We start from the raw sequence: 13,752 nt of genomic DNA, 5'->3' as shown, positions 1-13,752 counted from the left end.
CCAAATTGGGTAATGTACCTACTGTGTGCTAAACAGAATGATCTAAGCTTTCCCTTGCTATGCTAAACTAAGCTGATTAAGAACCTGCCACATTTAACCTATTGTGCCACAAAAAATCTGAACACTTACTTATCGCAGAATGAAATCACCTCGACTGGCTGTTAATTAAGCACTTCAACTGCTTTATTACTTCACTCCGTACTTATATGACCTGTTCTCCCACTCTGGCAGCAACCAATGCGACAGCTAGCCCTAACATTGCGCCCAATGTCAGCTCTGCCACAAGACATCTGGGCACTGCTTATGCGTTGTTAAACAGGCTGATTGCAGCAATGTAGTCATTCATAAGCTTACTGTATGTATTGAGCATTGACACATCGTATGAATCTTGCACAGAGCACATTCTAGTTAAAAATTCAATGTAAACTTTGGGGTTTGGGTTTCCAACACCAAGACATGATAGTGAGGCATGCCATAGGAGGAGGACTCCGTATTAATTTTGACCACCTGTGGTTCTTTAATGTGCACCCTATATCTAAGTAAATGAGTGTTTTTGCATTTCCCCCACAAAGGAAGGCAACGCCCAGCACGTGAAGCTGACCAGATGCTGTGACATGAACCACAACTGGTGCCACCATTAGTTGAAGCAGACATGCAATCAAGAGAAGAGCGGGTGTGAGTCGGGAAGAGGGTCTCTCGGAAGCAAGGAGGCCCGCCCCACGTACCAGCGTTGTGTTGTCGGCCACCATGTCGTCGTCAAGGGAGCCCGCAGAGGAGCCCCGCGCACGCATCGGCGGTGGGCCGTGCTGCAGGGGCGACAGGGGCCCGGGGCTGTCAGCAGTGGGCACCAGCACCCGGTGGCCCGGCTGCGGGCTCTTCTTGCGTTTCATGCCGGGTGCCTCAGGGGCCTGCACACAAACAAGAGGAATGGGGAGGGCCGCCACATGTGGTGTCAAACATGTGGTGTCAGTCACATCACCCCTCGCAGTGCCACAGAGGCATAATGTAGCTTCACATCCAAAAGGTTGGGTCATCCAGTGGTCAAATAATGGGCAATGAGACATTACTGAGAGACACTTAATGGGGGCTGAATAGAAGGGTGGTGATGATGAAAAAAAAGACCGCTCAAAAGCAAATGCCCGGAATTTTAAAAAATTGATTAATTTCTGTTTTACATGCCAAAAGCACAATTATGAGGCATGCGAGGAAGAGAGAATTCGGATTAATTTTGACTACCCAGGGTTCTTTAACATGCATCTAAATGTGGGTATGTGGTTGCCCTTGCATTTTGTCCCCATAAAAATGCTGCTGCCATGGCCAGGAATTGAACCCGCATCCTCCAGCTTAGCAGTGCAACACCCTAGCCTTTATGCTGCCACAGCAGGTAAAGGCAGGTAAATGCCCCAGAAATTTTCTGTAGACTTTCCTGCCTACTCCAACAAATAAGTCCCAACAATGTGTTGCTACACGACTTAATTACAATTAACACTCTTACATAACCAATGAAATCAATTTGCAACTTTCAAATGACAATTCTGTTACATGCAGCAAGAGCTTCGATGTGCTGCATGTTCTCTAGAAACAGCCGCAATTGTTTGCCTTGTGGTGCATGATGGTACTACAGGCGAAACAAGCTAGTAGCCGTAATAATTATATCTCCTATATCATTGTCAGCCACCTTCCTCTTCAGTTGGACACATTTTCGCTTTCCAGCCGGGTCTTTAACCCTTTCGCTGTCACTGACGTACCTGTACGTTTTTGCGCCCCCCCCCTCCTCGCAGTGTCACTGACATTACGGTATTTGCTCCATTGCGCGTTCAGAAATTCGCACCTAAGGCATGATTTAGCGTGAATCTACTGGTTGCACCATCTGTTGAATCTTTCTGGAAGTATGTATTTTCGCCCCTCGATGTGTTGGTACGTATATTGAAGAGTACGGATTAACTGTGCCCACCCTTCTTTGTAGAGGAAAGAGGGTGGGGGCATGGTCGCCTCTACGCGCGCTACTCTCTCGTGATAAGCGACCACGCGGCGCGTATACAATTACGGTTACAGGATTTGTTTTGCCATTGCCTTGGGTTTCCAGTATGTTTTTCTTCTTTTGCACTTGGTTAGCGTGTCTGCTATGGGGCGTAAAGTTCAGAGGTGCGCACATTTGCCTCTCTAACAGACCGAAACACGACTCCATCGTTGCTTTCACTCTCATGCTGCGGCCTCGCTTGCTTCTATAAGCAGCGAACAGGGTGGTTGTAATTGTTATTCCACCCCTATCTGTCATTATAACTTCACAACATGCCATTTCTCTGCGTTTCAAGCTTCCCTGATATTCCCGAAACCAAGCCGACAATGGGGGTGCGTCACGGCCAGAAACACCTGACAGCGCAAGGGTGAATCATCACTTCACTACTGGTATGACTCTTGCCTCTTCGCACTCTTTCATTATGTACCCAGTCGAATCAGCCTGACTGGACAGAACACTAACTGAAATGGCTTGAAATATTTCTCTGATGAAGTGATTACCTCCGTTATTCTTTGATACTTCACGCATCCGCCTTGGCACCCTTACTCTTGTGCTCTTCAAATGTCAGACTTCCATCAAAATCCCTGTGATTTCATATTGTGCACAGGTCGTAACGACTGACTCAAAAGCTCGTTCTTTGATTTCACTGGCATTATCTTCCATGCAGAAAAAAACAAGGATGTTAAACAACCTATTCAGATGACCAACTAACTCTTACTCATATAAAAAAAATCTCTGAAGTATTTCGTCTTATGTATCTCAACTATACTTTCATTCTGTTCTACTCGCCCTATTTCATTTGCTTTTTTTTACAGTTGTGCACTACTTCTACGCTTTGTCTCAATTGCTTTGCTTTTCTTTGGTAATTTCTTGATTGCATTGCTGTCTTTTATTGCCTATATTTTTCCTGCTACTTTCGCATTTTTCGCCATGTGTTCCCTTACCTTCCCATGTGAATGGGACAAAAGTCTGCAAAAATTTTTTTCATATAACTGCGTCATTATGTTTATGCTTACAAGTGACAGATAAACTGTTAAGCAAAAAACATTGGGGGCTTATTTTGATTGATAATATTTGAATATATTAGTTACACAGTACTGCATACTGCTGACAAAGTCAAAGCAGGAGGAGACTTATGCACAAAAAGCAGAATTATGTAAGAATTCTGTTGCAAAAACATTTTTAAAAAATCTCCGAGGTCTTAATTCAGTTTATAACTATGTGACTTCCTTCTGTACATATATCCCTTGCAATTAGCATCATTTTACTGACATAAATCAGCTCATTCTGATCTATAACTAAATATAAAAACAAAGTGAAAACAGTAAACACTGACATTTTTCACATAACAAGGCAGAGAGGGAAAGGAGAGCTCTAAGGAAATGCACCGCATTGGACTGTCACACAAAATAATGTTTATGGTTAAGGATTGCTTTTTTTTTTATTTGCGAGCGTGAAAGCGTGTATATCCACTCCGTTTTCAATTAAAACTCTCTTACAACTTGGTCTATTTGTTCCAGCACAAGACGCTAAAACAAAATGAGACTAGTGACCATAGAATAGCGCTTTCCTGAACTTGATGGCTGAATGTAACTCTACAACGTTGAATCTGCTATATTATCTGAACTGTGTGCGTATATTTTATGTTTTCGAAGTGCTTTATGTTGCACGTGCAAATGACTGCCTAAAGTGTATTCTCCATAAGACCCGAAACTAGATTATGGCTTTGCAATTAAACAGTGCTACACAAACGTTCTAGTTACAGTGTAAGAAATACAATTTCAAAACAGAAGTGCATCAGGAAGTTTATAAGTGTGTAAAGAGACTTCATATTGCCGGTTTGTGGATGGCAGGATGCCCCACACTGTTTCTGACAATGTAATGACCAGATCGAAAAAGTCTTAGCATATCAAAATGAATGGTGTGAAAAAAATGAACTTACAGTCTCGTTATTTCTCTCATCTCTTAAGGGTTCGAATCCTGCAAGTTTCAATATGGTCAACAGTGAGTCATGTCACATATATTCGTCATGTGCGAATCCTAGTAGTCAACTGAATTTCCCCCACATTTACTGTATCTCCTCCAACACACTGTTGAAGAAAAAACAAAAGAGTGACGTATGACAGACTAACAAAAAGCAGATGAAAGACACTGAAATATGGCACCCAAACAAGACAGACTTGCATGAGAAGACGGAGGATTGAAGCGATGAAGGATCGTTGGAAAAGGAATGCTATCTGAGCCAACGTTTCAAAAAAGAGACTGCTTATTCAGAGCAGCATCTGCTTTCCTTAGCAGTGTCTTTATGCACAGTACTCACGGATTGAAATGCGAGAATTTAGGGCTAAGTAACGCACATACTTTCGTTGCCAGCATTTACAGTTCACGTCATATCGGCGTAATTTTGACTCAAACACTTGTTTCAGAGCAAACATTATTTTTAGCGACCAGATTTGCAGTGACGTGACGCGGTTATCACCTGCAATTGCTCACAGCAGTCACTATACTAAAAAAAAAAAAAACGATTTGGTGTTTCGATCTCCGTGTGCTGCACACCAAGTTCACACCCTCCCTACACTGAGAGTGGGGGAGAGGGACCTAGGTGCACTAAAATAGACCGCTTGCTAAGGAAAGCAGATGCTACCCTGAAGAAGATGAGTCTCTTCGTGGAAACTTCAGTGCCAGCAACGTTTATTTTTCAATGAATTTTCATCAAAACATGGCATGTGTTCCCTGTATTGTCGATTACCCTATTGTTTTTTTGAAAAATCGACATTCCCAGCTCACCCAATAAAAATTTTATAACAGGTTCATCAACTTTGAACAATGCTTTCGAGAGACGAAAAAAAAAAAGACACGTGCACACTTTTGAGAGCCGGCATCGCCACGTTACAAGGTGACGACGATAATACTTTTGGGTGGAAGGCAAGGCCGTGCTTTCTGGTCCGACAACAGAAGCGTGGCCAGCCAATCTAATCAGCGTTTCTGCCAACGTGTCATCCGCACACTGTGGTAAACAAACAAACGTTGCACTCGAGGACTCGTATGGGGAAAGCGGACTGTACGAGATGCGCTATCAGTTCAGTGCACATGTACCCCACGCAGTGGATATGGCAAAGGGGCATCAGGGAGAAAAATGGTTTCACTTGTATCAGTAAACCACACTTTTACAATATGAAAAGCACCGCTCTTGCCAGACTATCACTAAGCCAAGACACTAAGCTTACCAACACTATCACCAAAGCAAGATACTTTGCAAGCCAAAAAGCATGTGAGAAGGAAATGCAGCCAGCGACGCCACCTTGAGGTTCCCGCGCCAACTCGGCATGATGTTGTGGACTTCGACAGCGTCTGCTAAAGCATACATAACCCTTTATTAGTAAAAACGAATTATCTCTTGTCCTAAGGGAGTGATAGACATAACATGGTAAATTTCAGGAAATTATGCCGTGTCAACGGGGCCAAAAGGTGAAAAAAAAAAAGAAAAGAAAGAAAGACGTCTAAGTTTGTGACTTCAAACTGGTATTCGAGTGCTTTGGCTTTTGGCACTAAATTCATTAATGAAACTCGTGGCACCTCGTTTTCTTCTCTAATACTGAACATGTCATTGCAAAATTAACGACAGTACAGTTCTCAGAGAATAATTTACTAATATAAACTCATTAAGTTTTTTGCTATAGCGTCCCTTAATTTTATATTAACATTGGCATTGTAAGGCTAAACGTGCCATCACTGACACTGTCATGGCATCATAACAGACAGCTAACATGGTCATAAAATGCAATAATAAAATTAATTTTACGAGTACTGTGTGCATTTCTTCTGGCTATGCTCTCATAGGGCAGCAGCAGCAATTGTAGGGGTGCTATTGCAGAGCGATGCCTTTTCCAATGTAAATGCTTTTCGTGCTTGTCCAGTGGTCAGAGTGACAGTCCATCCGCTTTATCGATGGGATCAGCTGGCCGCGCGTGGTGGATGATAAGACTAGCATAGCGTAAAGCATCACTCCGCGATATCATACCAGGAGTGAAGCGAGCCACTGCATAATGACGTGACGAAGCATTCACCTAATAGATGCTAAAAATAGCCCTTACAAACGAATATAATAAGTGGCTTAATACATACTAACACTTATAGGTATACATTATAAAGTTTACAGGGCTTGGACCTTCCGCTAACACACATGTGCGAAAACAGCACTGACTGTATCGCATAAGCACTCCTTTGAAGATTCTTTTGAAAAATTCTCACTTTAGAGCCAATAATGTGCCCAACCCTTGGAAATGTTCAGAGGTGTACTGCACATTGGTTCCTGGCAACTTTGGCATAATAGCATAAATTAAAACTTAGATACCTTGTGAATTCGTAGTTTCAAAGCAATGCAAAAATAAAGGAGGGGACAAAGAAAATGAAATAAAAAATGAACGAGGAAAGAATACACGCAAGCGTTACATGTTTGAAACTATGGAAAAAACGCATAAACCGGACCTCCACTCTTCGTCCATATTCTATCAATCGTTTATTTGTTGTATTGCCCACAAATCCTGAATATCGACCACCTTGTACAAAGTGTTTAGTTTGAGATTTGTAAAGTCTAAAATGTGACAACCACACATTCAAGCTGATGCGCTGAAACCTATAAAACAAAAAAAAAGGACAAGAATGCCAAGAGGACAGGGCGCTCCATGAAATAGCCCAACCATCTCGTACAGAACTGTCCATTATATTCTCAATTACATACCTCATATTCCTAGCATACTGGGCCTTCTCATCTAGCATTCTGCCCTGCCTGCCCCTCCCCCTCTATGTGAGGTTCTTTTATTTGCTTTTTTTTATGTGCTATGTAGATTGTGTCAGCTTAGGAAAACGCACTTTCTTCTTTCTTATGGTCTGAACAGCATGAAAAGACAGACAAAGTGCTGACCTGTAACTAACACTTATTGTGTACTGTACACAGTATATTGAGACAGAAGGATAGAACGAAGCTAGAATGAAATCTTGACAACATTGTAACACGACTTCATACAAATGCTACAGCTTAGCCACACAGGCTGAAAACCATCTGCACCCTCTTAGCAAAAGAAAAAAAAAATAATTGAAGGCCTGCTTCTGAGGTTCAATGGCAGGCTTGTTGGTGATTCATAACATCCAAAGGCATAGCACATCCAGGATGGGAGAAAGCGAAAGACACGTAACAAACATACACAGCGTATGTGTGTTACGTCCTGTGTATATGTGTTATGTGTCTTCAGATTTGTCCCGTCCTGGATGAGCTACCTACCCCTCTGGCTGCCTCAGAGAAGGCCTACGATCGATCAACCAATGAATCAATGCATTTCAGCAAGTGGCGATTAAGACTTCGATGTGCGGTTAACGCAACTAGCCTGAATCAACGTTCTAGTTGAGTACCCGTTCTTCGTTGAAAATACACACAAGAGGAAATTGAGTGAGTGACAACAGTCAGGTACTCACACACATAAGCGCCATCCTAGCCATCAGACTGTATCTCAGCACATCCATGGTCAAAGCGATCACTCCCAGAGCCACAGAAATGTGAGCAGTGAGTCAAGCTCAGCAGCCGTTCAGTCTGTCATCGTCGAGATAAAGCCACCCTTGCACGGGTGATAAGGGCGGAGGCGGCATTTCGGTTGCTCAGCGGCGTTATATAACTCCTGTCAATCGCTTGTCAGGAAGCGCCTCCCTTTCCTCTGTCGTTTACAATTTTTCCTTTTGTCTTTTCTGCTCCCATGCATAGACGGCCTTGACAATGCTCCTTCCTGCTACGCGCTGCTGGCTGTCAGGCTTGGCTTATCAGGGTGATGCGTTTCTATGCACAAGTCCCGTATAAATTTAGCTTCAACACTATCGTATTTGGCACGGCGCTAACGCAAAAAAAACGTAGAGATGTCGAGTTTTTGCATAGCTCCAAGCTCCACACCAAGCCAATAGACAATGAAGCTAAGGAAAGCATGGTAAAAATCGACCGTTATTTTAAACTTCAATGTAGAAATAATGAAGAGAGGAGGATGTAAGTGGTCAGAAAAGTAACATGCCACTGAAGAGTCGAGCCCCACATCTGTATCATGTGCATAATACCTCACCAACTGAGCTACAGCTACGGCTGGCCCATCGTCTGCTTTCTTATGTATTTGTTTCATATCTAATTCTGAAAGCATCAGCCAGTACCACTCAGAGCCATGGTAGTGGGTGCAGGACGCCATTCAGCCACAGGCATAACATAAAAGATGAACTTTAGGAGCATGCCGACAGGTCAAGAAAACCTCATGTTATCTTACGGCACACTGTAATGCCACTTAAGCACTGTGGGTGATATTAATAAATACATAAAGTAGAAACTCGTTATTCATATCACTAACAAAATTTACAAGATGCAGATGCTTAACAAGAAACATTTAACGACAGTGGAATGGCTAAGGGTTTACACTCTCTCAACGTGATGCCCCATATTTCGCCAGTCTAACAGCACTTAAGTGGTTAATAATTTTATTTCACTACAGCCCAGCAAATGGCCATGTGCTTTATGGGAATTAGAGCATGTTAATTTGTGAATTAGCGATATCTCTTGTTTACAACACGCAAACATCTGGGTTCAATATGGGTACTGACACTTGCACTGTAAGCGACACACGATCCATGCCTCACCCCTTGGGGTCAAAGTTTACACGTCAGTGCTTTTGAAAAGCACAGACTTGTAAAATGAATCCATGTACTCATTGGGCTACAGCAATACCAAGGCAATTCAAGCTTACTTCATTTGAAAGCATACATACATATTGCATATGAGCATAGACAGAAGCAGATATCTTTTGAAACCTGCAACTTTTCCTCAAAAATCAATGAAAATCTTGAAATCAAACAGCATCAAGTTATGAGCAATAAAAGCAGACACCACAATTACGCATCTTAGTGTTCATATTGCTGGAAACCTTCCTAGGCTTAAACTCAAAGGGGAACCGAGATACTATTTTCAAAACCTGAGATGCACTTGCCTGAAATGATGTTAAATCAATACATTAAGATATAAGTTTCTGGGGGAAAAAATGTGATCGGTGATATCACAAACCCAATTTTTACTTTTCTTAATGTGCCATAACTCATCAGTTCATCTGTGATGGAGTACCATTGGCAACAGCGCCCCGCCTACGAGTTGTTTTTATTTTCTTGTTACCATTGGACACCTATGATAATGTTTTGAGGCCGGTGTTCGATAAATGGGTCAGAGATGCGAACACTGTGGCTGTTTGCCGACCCCATAACATTACGGAAATAAGCAAATGCAATAGGCTGATTCCCTTCAGTTTGAAAAGCTGCGTATCAATCTATTCCTAGGTTGTCACCAACTGCGTAGACCTATGTCACAGAATTGTAAACAAAGCCTTCATCCAACATTACTTCCCATTTGAATTTTCCACACTTAGGATTGGCCATGCGTTTTCACGGTAAGTGCTTCACAATTCACTGCAAGCTTTGCGACAAATTCTTAGGGTGATGTGCTCAAACCCGTTGCACAAATGGAACAGGCTCTTCGAAAGCCACTTTAGCCTCATCCATGTACAGGTCTATATTACCAGTCCCAGATAACTGTGCTTTTTGATTTTCCTTCTTTTTTTATTCTGGGCATTAAGTGTCGAAACCACAAAACATTCATGAGACATGCCATAGTGGAGGACTCCTGCTTAACTTCAATGTGCACCTAAACCTAAGAACAATGGAACTTTTATGCTGCCTGTGCTAATGCACGGTAAATTCCAGAAACACTGTAACAACACAACTGCTCAACCAATTTCAAGTGAAAATTTAGGAACTGCAACTTAAGATTGAATATTTTTTATAAAAACTGTTTAACATCAATAGCTGCCTTCAACTACCCCCTCTCCCAAGGCCCTTTTTCAGCAAAGAATTAAAAGAACAAATTTACAAATCCTAGCTCTACACCAAGAACAGACAGGTAAGGTTTGTAAACTGCACCTGATAATTATCAAGCAAACAAATTCAATGTTCAAATTTACAGGTCAAGTAAAAAAGGCTAAAAAGATGAGAGGGTTTTTGAAAAATCCAGCTCATAAGTTAGCTGCAAATTTCAGAGCAGTGTATAATATGTCAATTTCACCCAATTTATGCTTATATTTTGCTGAAAGTTAACCCAAATTTTTTTATTGTTAGGTTACTTGTAAGTTTGACACGTACTTGAGTTATTTTTTTTCTTTTGCAGTTTTCAGTAACTTTTGTAAAACCTTTTAAAGTAAAAACTAGCAAAATGAACTCGCATTTTCAACCTCTTAATTCGGCTGTGCATTGCAAAAGAAATGGTCAAGAGCTATTTCCACAATACACCGCACTAATGCAGAGCCATCAACAGCCGTTTGAGGTTACACACTGCTTTACATCAATGTACATGTGTACAAGAAAACAATGTTTGCACAAAAATATAGTAGTCAAGCATTTTGTGGCCACTTTCTCAACATACACAACGTGTGCAGTTGTGGTTCGTACTTGAGACAGTTGGGTCGGTACTATAAGAACTAGAGGGGCTCTGAAAAATGTACCTGAGGTTAGTAACATCTGCTTTTAGAAGAAGAATAAGATCTCTAATCAACAGTTTCAATTTGCGTTCAATAAATTCACTTTTATAATTCATTCCTGTGGATTAGGGGGAACATTATATATAGAGCAAGATATGCACCACCAAAATTTGTTGCACAGACCCTCCAAAGGACAGAAGTATCAAATGGCATTATCAATTAGCAAAGTGAACTACACAAAATAAATAACTGTCCTGTTTCTAGCATAACTATAAACTATGACAGTGGCAGCATTTGTCTTTCATAAAGAGATGACAAACATTTAAGAAATGAATCAAAGCAATACGTTTTATAGGAACGTCAGTGCCACAAAAGTAAGGAGTGCAAAATGATTAATACAAACACCCGGAAACACGGATTCATGGTCAGAATGTCAAAACGTTAAAGCACAGGATAATCGACCACCATTGGCTAACGTTACTATTTCCTTAACAATGCCATCATTGCAATGTGATAGTACACTTTTTCATTTGATTCATGTCGCACAGACATAACACATAGGCAAGCACGTATGACCATAAGCACTGCAATTTTTAGTGAATATGTCCACGACGAAGTATACTGTTGCAGCTTGTGACTGCTTACATGACACTGCTCCAAGCCGTGTATTTATACACCTAAAACTTCAGTAAAAACTAAAGCCTAACTATTTCATTTTCGGCTGTCAACACAAATGCATCGTCACGCTATAAGGGATTGGCTTTTTCATACATATTTTTTTCTTTATTTCTAGGGTTCACTGAGCATTTGGGTATTTCAGCAGAATGAGACAAGCGTTTTGCTGCTGCTTCTGGGGAGGGTATTGGTGATTGATTAATCAGTAATATCCTGTCAGAAGTTCTTGCCGGGCGGCTAGCCAGAAAAAAAGGGAAGATACTACCAGCCTCTTGTCTTACAAGTGGCTGTGGGATAGGGCTTTTGCAACAGCGTTTAACTTCCCTACGATCAGCGACACTGCCGTTCGTGAATGGATTTCCGTGAAGTTTTCCGTCGATACAGCCGTCCTCCGAAGCAGCTCATCAAGAAATACGATTACAGCCTTCGCGAGCGTCGTCGCACAACAAAAGTTTTTTCTCTCAAAAGAAACTCGGAACGTCGCCAGCTAGACTGTCGTTAAGCGCGCGAGATTCCTAAACAACCAAACCTCCTGCTCCATTCTATCGCACTGGGCGAAAAAAAGAAAACGAAATAGAGAGAGACGAACCGTGTTGCCGAGATGACGAGCAGGCCACAAGTTCTCGAGTATCGACTTTGACTCAATGACTCACGCGATCGTGTCGCTCGGAAAAAAGCAAAAATAAGACGGCCCAAGCGACAGAGAGAGAGAGAGAGAGAGAGAAGCACTTGAGGAACTGCGCCAAAACGTCGCGCGCAGGACCCCTCCAGATCGACACGCCTCGGAATAAGCTTTTTGGAGGACGCGCTCGCGACATGCCTGTGCTAAGGGCGTTGCAGTGAATGCGTGAGTAGGGGTGGTGGACGGATGGAGAATCGGAAAACACTGCGGCACCCTCCCCATGAAAGGCGCGTCCGCTCACCCTCTTCGTGTCTATTTTTTTCTTCGCTCTCAAAAACAGGGTGCTCGGCAGTCGGGCCATCCGTAAAAAAAAAAAAGAGTTGCGCGCGGCACGGCTGAATGAAAAGGTCAGTGCCGGAGCAATTTTGCGCTCAGAAAGAAACGGGACGTAAGGTTTACTCAGGTAAAATCGGCGGACATGACGGTACGGCTGATGCTCTACCTCTCATTCAAGGCGTTCGTTTCTGTTATTAGGACGCTTCGAATATGCGAAATACAAATGAAAGAGACCCGACCACCGATCAACCGACTGACCCACCCGGCAACGTACTCTGATCGGCGGGGGCGTCGAGAGAAACAGCAAGCAATGTACGACGAGTGTCCAGCGGTGTCCAGTGAAATAGGGCTGCTTACCTCGTAAAGAAAAGCGACGAAACATCGGTGGTTTACGTGAGAAAACACACAGCGCAAGAGTTTTTGTTGACACACTCGCAAAGCAGCGATGTTACTCGGCCATCACATAGCGACCGTTGCATCGCCTACCGGTCGTTGCGGGAGGCACCAGTTCGGGAGTAATTCAATGCTGCGCGCGCGCAGTAGTTTCGCAATTCTAATCTTTTAACGAGCTTTAGAAACATAAAGGGAAACAAAATTTTACAACCATAAACCCCTCGTTCCCCTCGCACCCGTGATCCACCCAACAACGGCTGCTCCACCGCAAGGCTTCAGCGAGAAGGCCCATGGGCCCAGCTACTGGACCGCTTCAACGACGTCTGGAACAGCGGACAGCTCCCTGCGACCTGGCATACTCCAATTATATTTTATATTGCCCTGCAATCATTTCGCAAGAGTGTTACGCGCGTAATTCACCGAAAGTATACACAGTACCAGTGAAAGTCGTGACACTGAAAGAAGTTCCTAAAACAATCTCTAGAAAATATATTTTGTATTACAAGTATTACAGTGGAATTGCCGTTCTATTTTTTCAGCAACTACCGACTTATTCCATCTTTGTGATCATTATTCCCCCGATGTTATTGTTTTACAAGAAACTTGGCTTTCAGAGGAAAAGTGCTTTAAAATTAAAAATTACCGCACATTTAGATTAGACCGGCCCTCTCGCGGTGGCGGTTTGGCAATTTTTATATCCTCCAAAATTGCTCATAGAGCGAAAATTACATATCAGTTAATGACTTCAGATAGCGAGGTTCTAGCATTAGACATTACTATTCCGGGATACCTCCCATTTTCGTTAATTAATTCATATTTTCCAGCGGGTGTTCAAAATTCTGCCGTTCTAGATACCGTAGTTTCAAATTGCCGCAATGATATTATATTAGTGGGGGACTTCAATTCTCACCATATTTCGTGGGGTTTTAAAACCGACTTGAATGGGAAGCGTCTGTGGGATTGGGCTAATAAGAATAACTTGATGTGTATCAACACCAGAACTCCCACGTTTGTGTATAATCAGTCTTATTCTGTGCTTGACCTGACTTTTTCTAGTGTTAATTTGTCCATCTCAACATGGTCTGCTATTAATTCTGGCACAAGTAGCGACCATATGCCTATATTTTTTGAGATGATATGCCCAGTAACTTCCATGATTCGAC

At 42.4% G+C, this 13,752-nt stretch overlaps 1 protein-coding gene across 5 annotated transcripts in view; it reads right to left on the bottom strand.

Annotated features, from left to right (window-relative positions):
• The window catches only part of LOC119383784 (transmembrane and coiled-coil domains protein 2), a 67,230-nt gene extending 54,562 nt beyond the window's left edge, over nt 1–12,668 (bottom strand). For 2 of the 5 annotated variants that reach the window (XM_037652083.2, XM_037652085.2), the window contains exons 1-3: nt 12,554–12,663; nt 3,963–4,000; nt 726–908 (exon numbers count right to left, since the gene is read on the bottom strand). In XM_037652083.2, coding sequence (XP_037508011.1) covers nt 726–908; nt 3,963–4,000; nt 12,554–12,578 — 246 coding nt within the window. In that variant the 5' untranslated portion in view covers nt 12,579–12,663. Of the gene's footprint in view, nt 1–725; nt 909–3,962; nt 4,001–7,492; nt 7,557–12,553 lie in introns of those variants that run through there. The other 3 variants (XM_037652086.1, XM_037652084.2, XM_037652087.2) reach the window with 3 other exon arrangements.
• Between the last annotated feature and the right edge of the window lie 1,084 nt (nt 12,669–13,752).

This window comes from Rhipicephalus sanguineus, chromosome 2 (genome assembly GCF_013339695.2).
Source record: "Rhipicephalus sanguineus isolate Rsan-2018 chromosome 2, BIME_Rsan_1.4, whole genome shotgun sequence".
Lineage (NCBI taxonomy): Eukaryota > Metazoa > Arthropoda > Arachnida > Ixodida > Ixodidae > Rhipicephalus > Rhipicephalus sanguineus.
The sequence above is the reverse complement of the archived record's forward strand: the minus strand, read 5'-3'. Positions and strand labels throughout refer to the sequence as shown.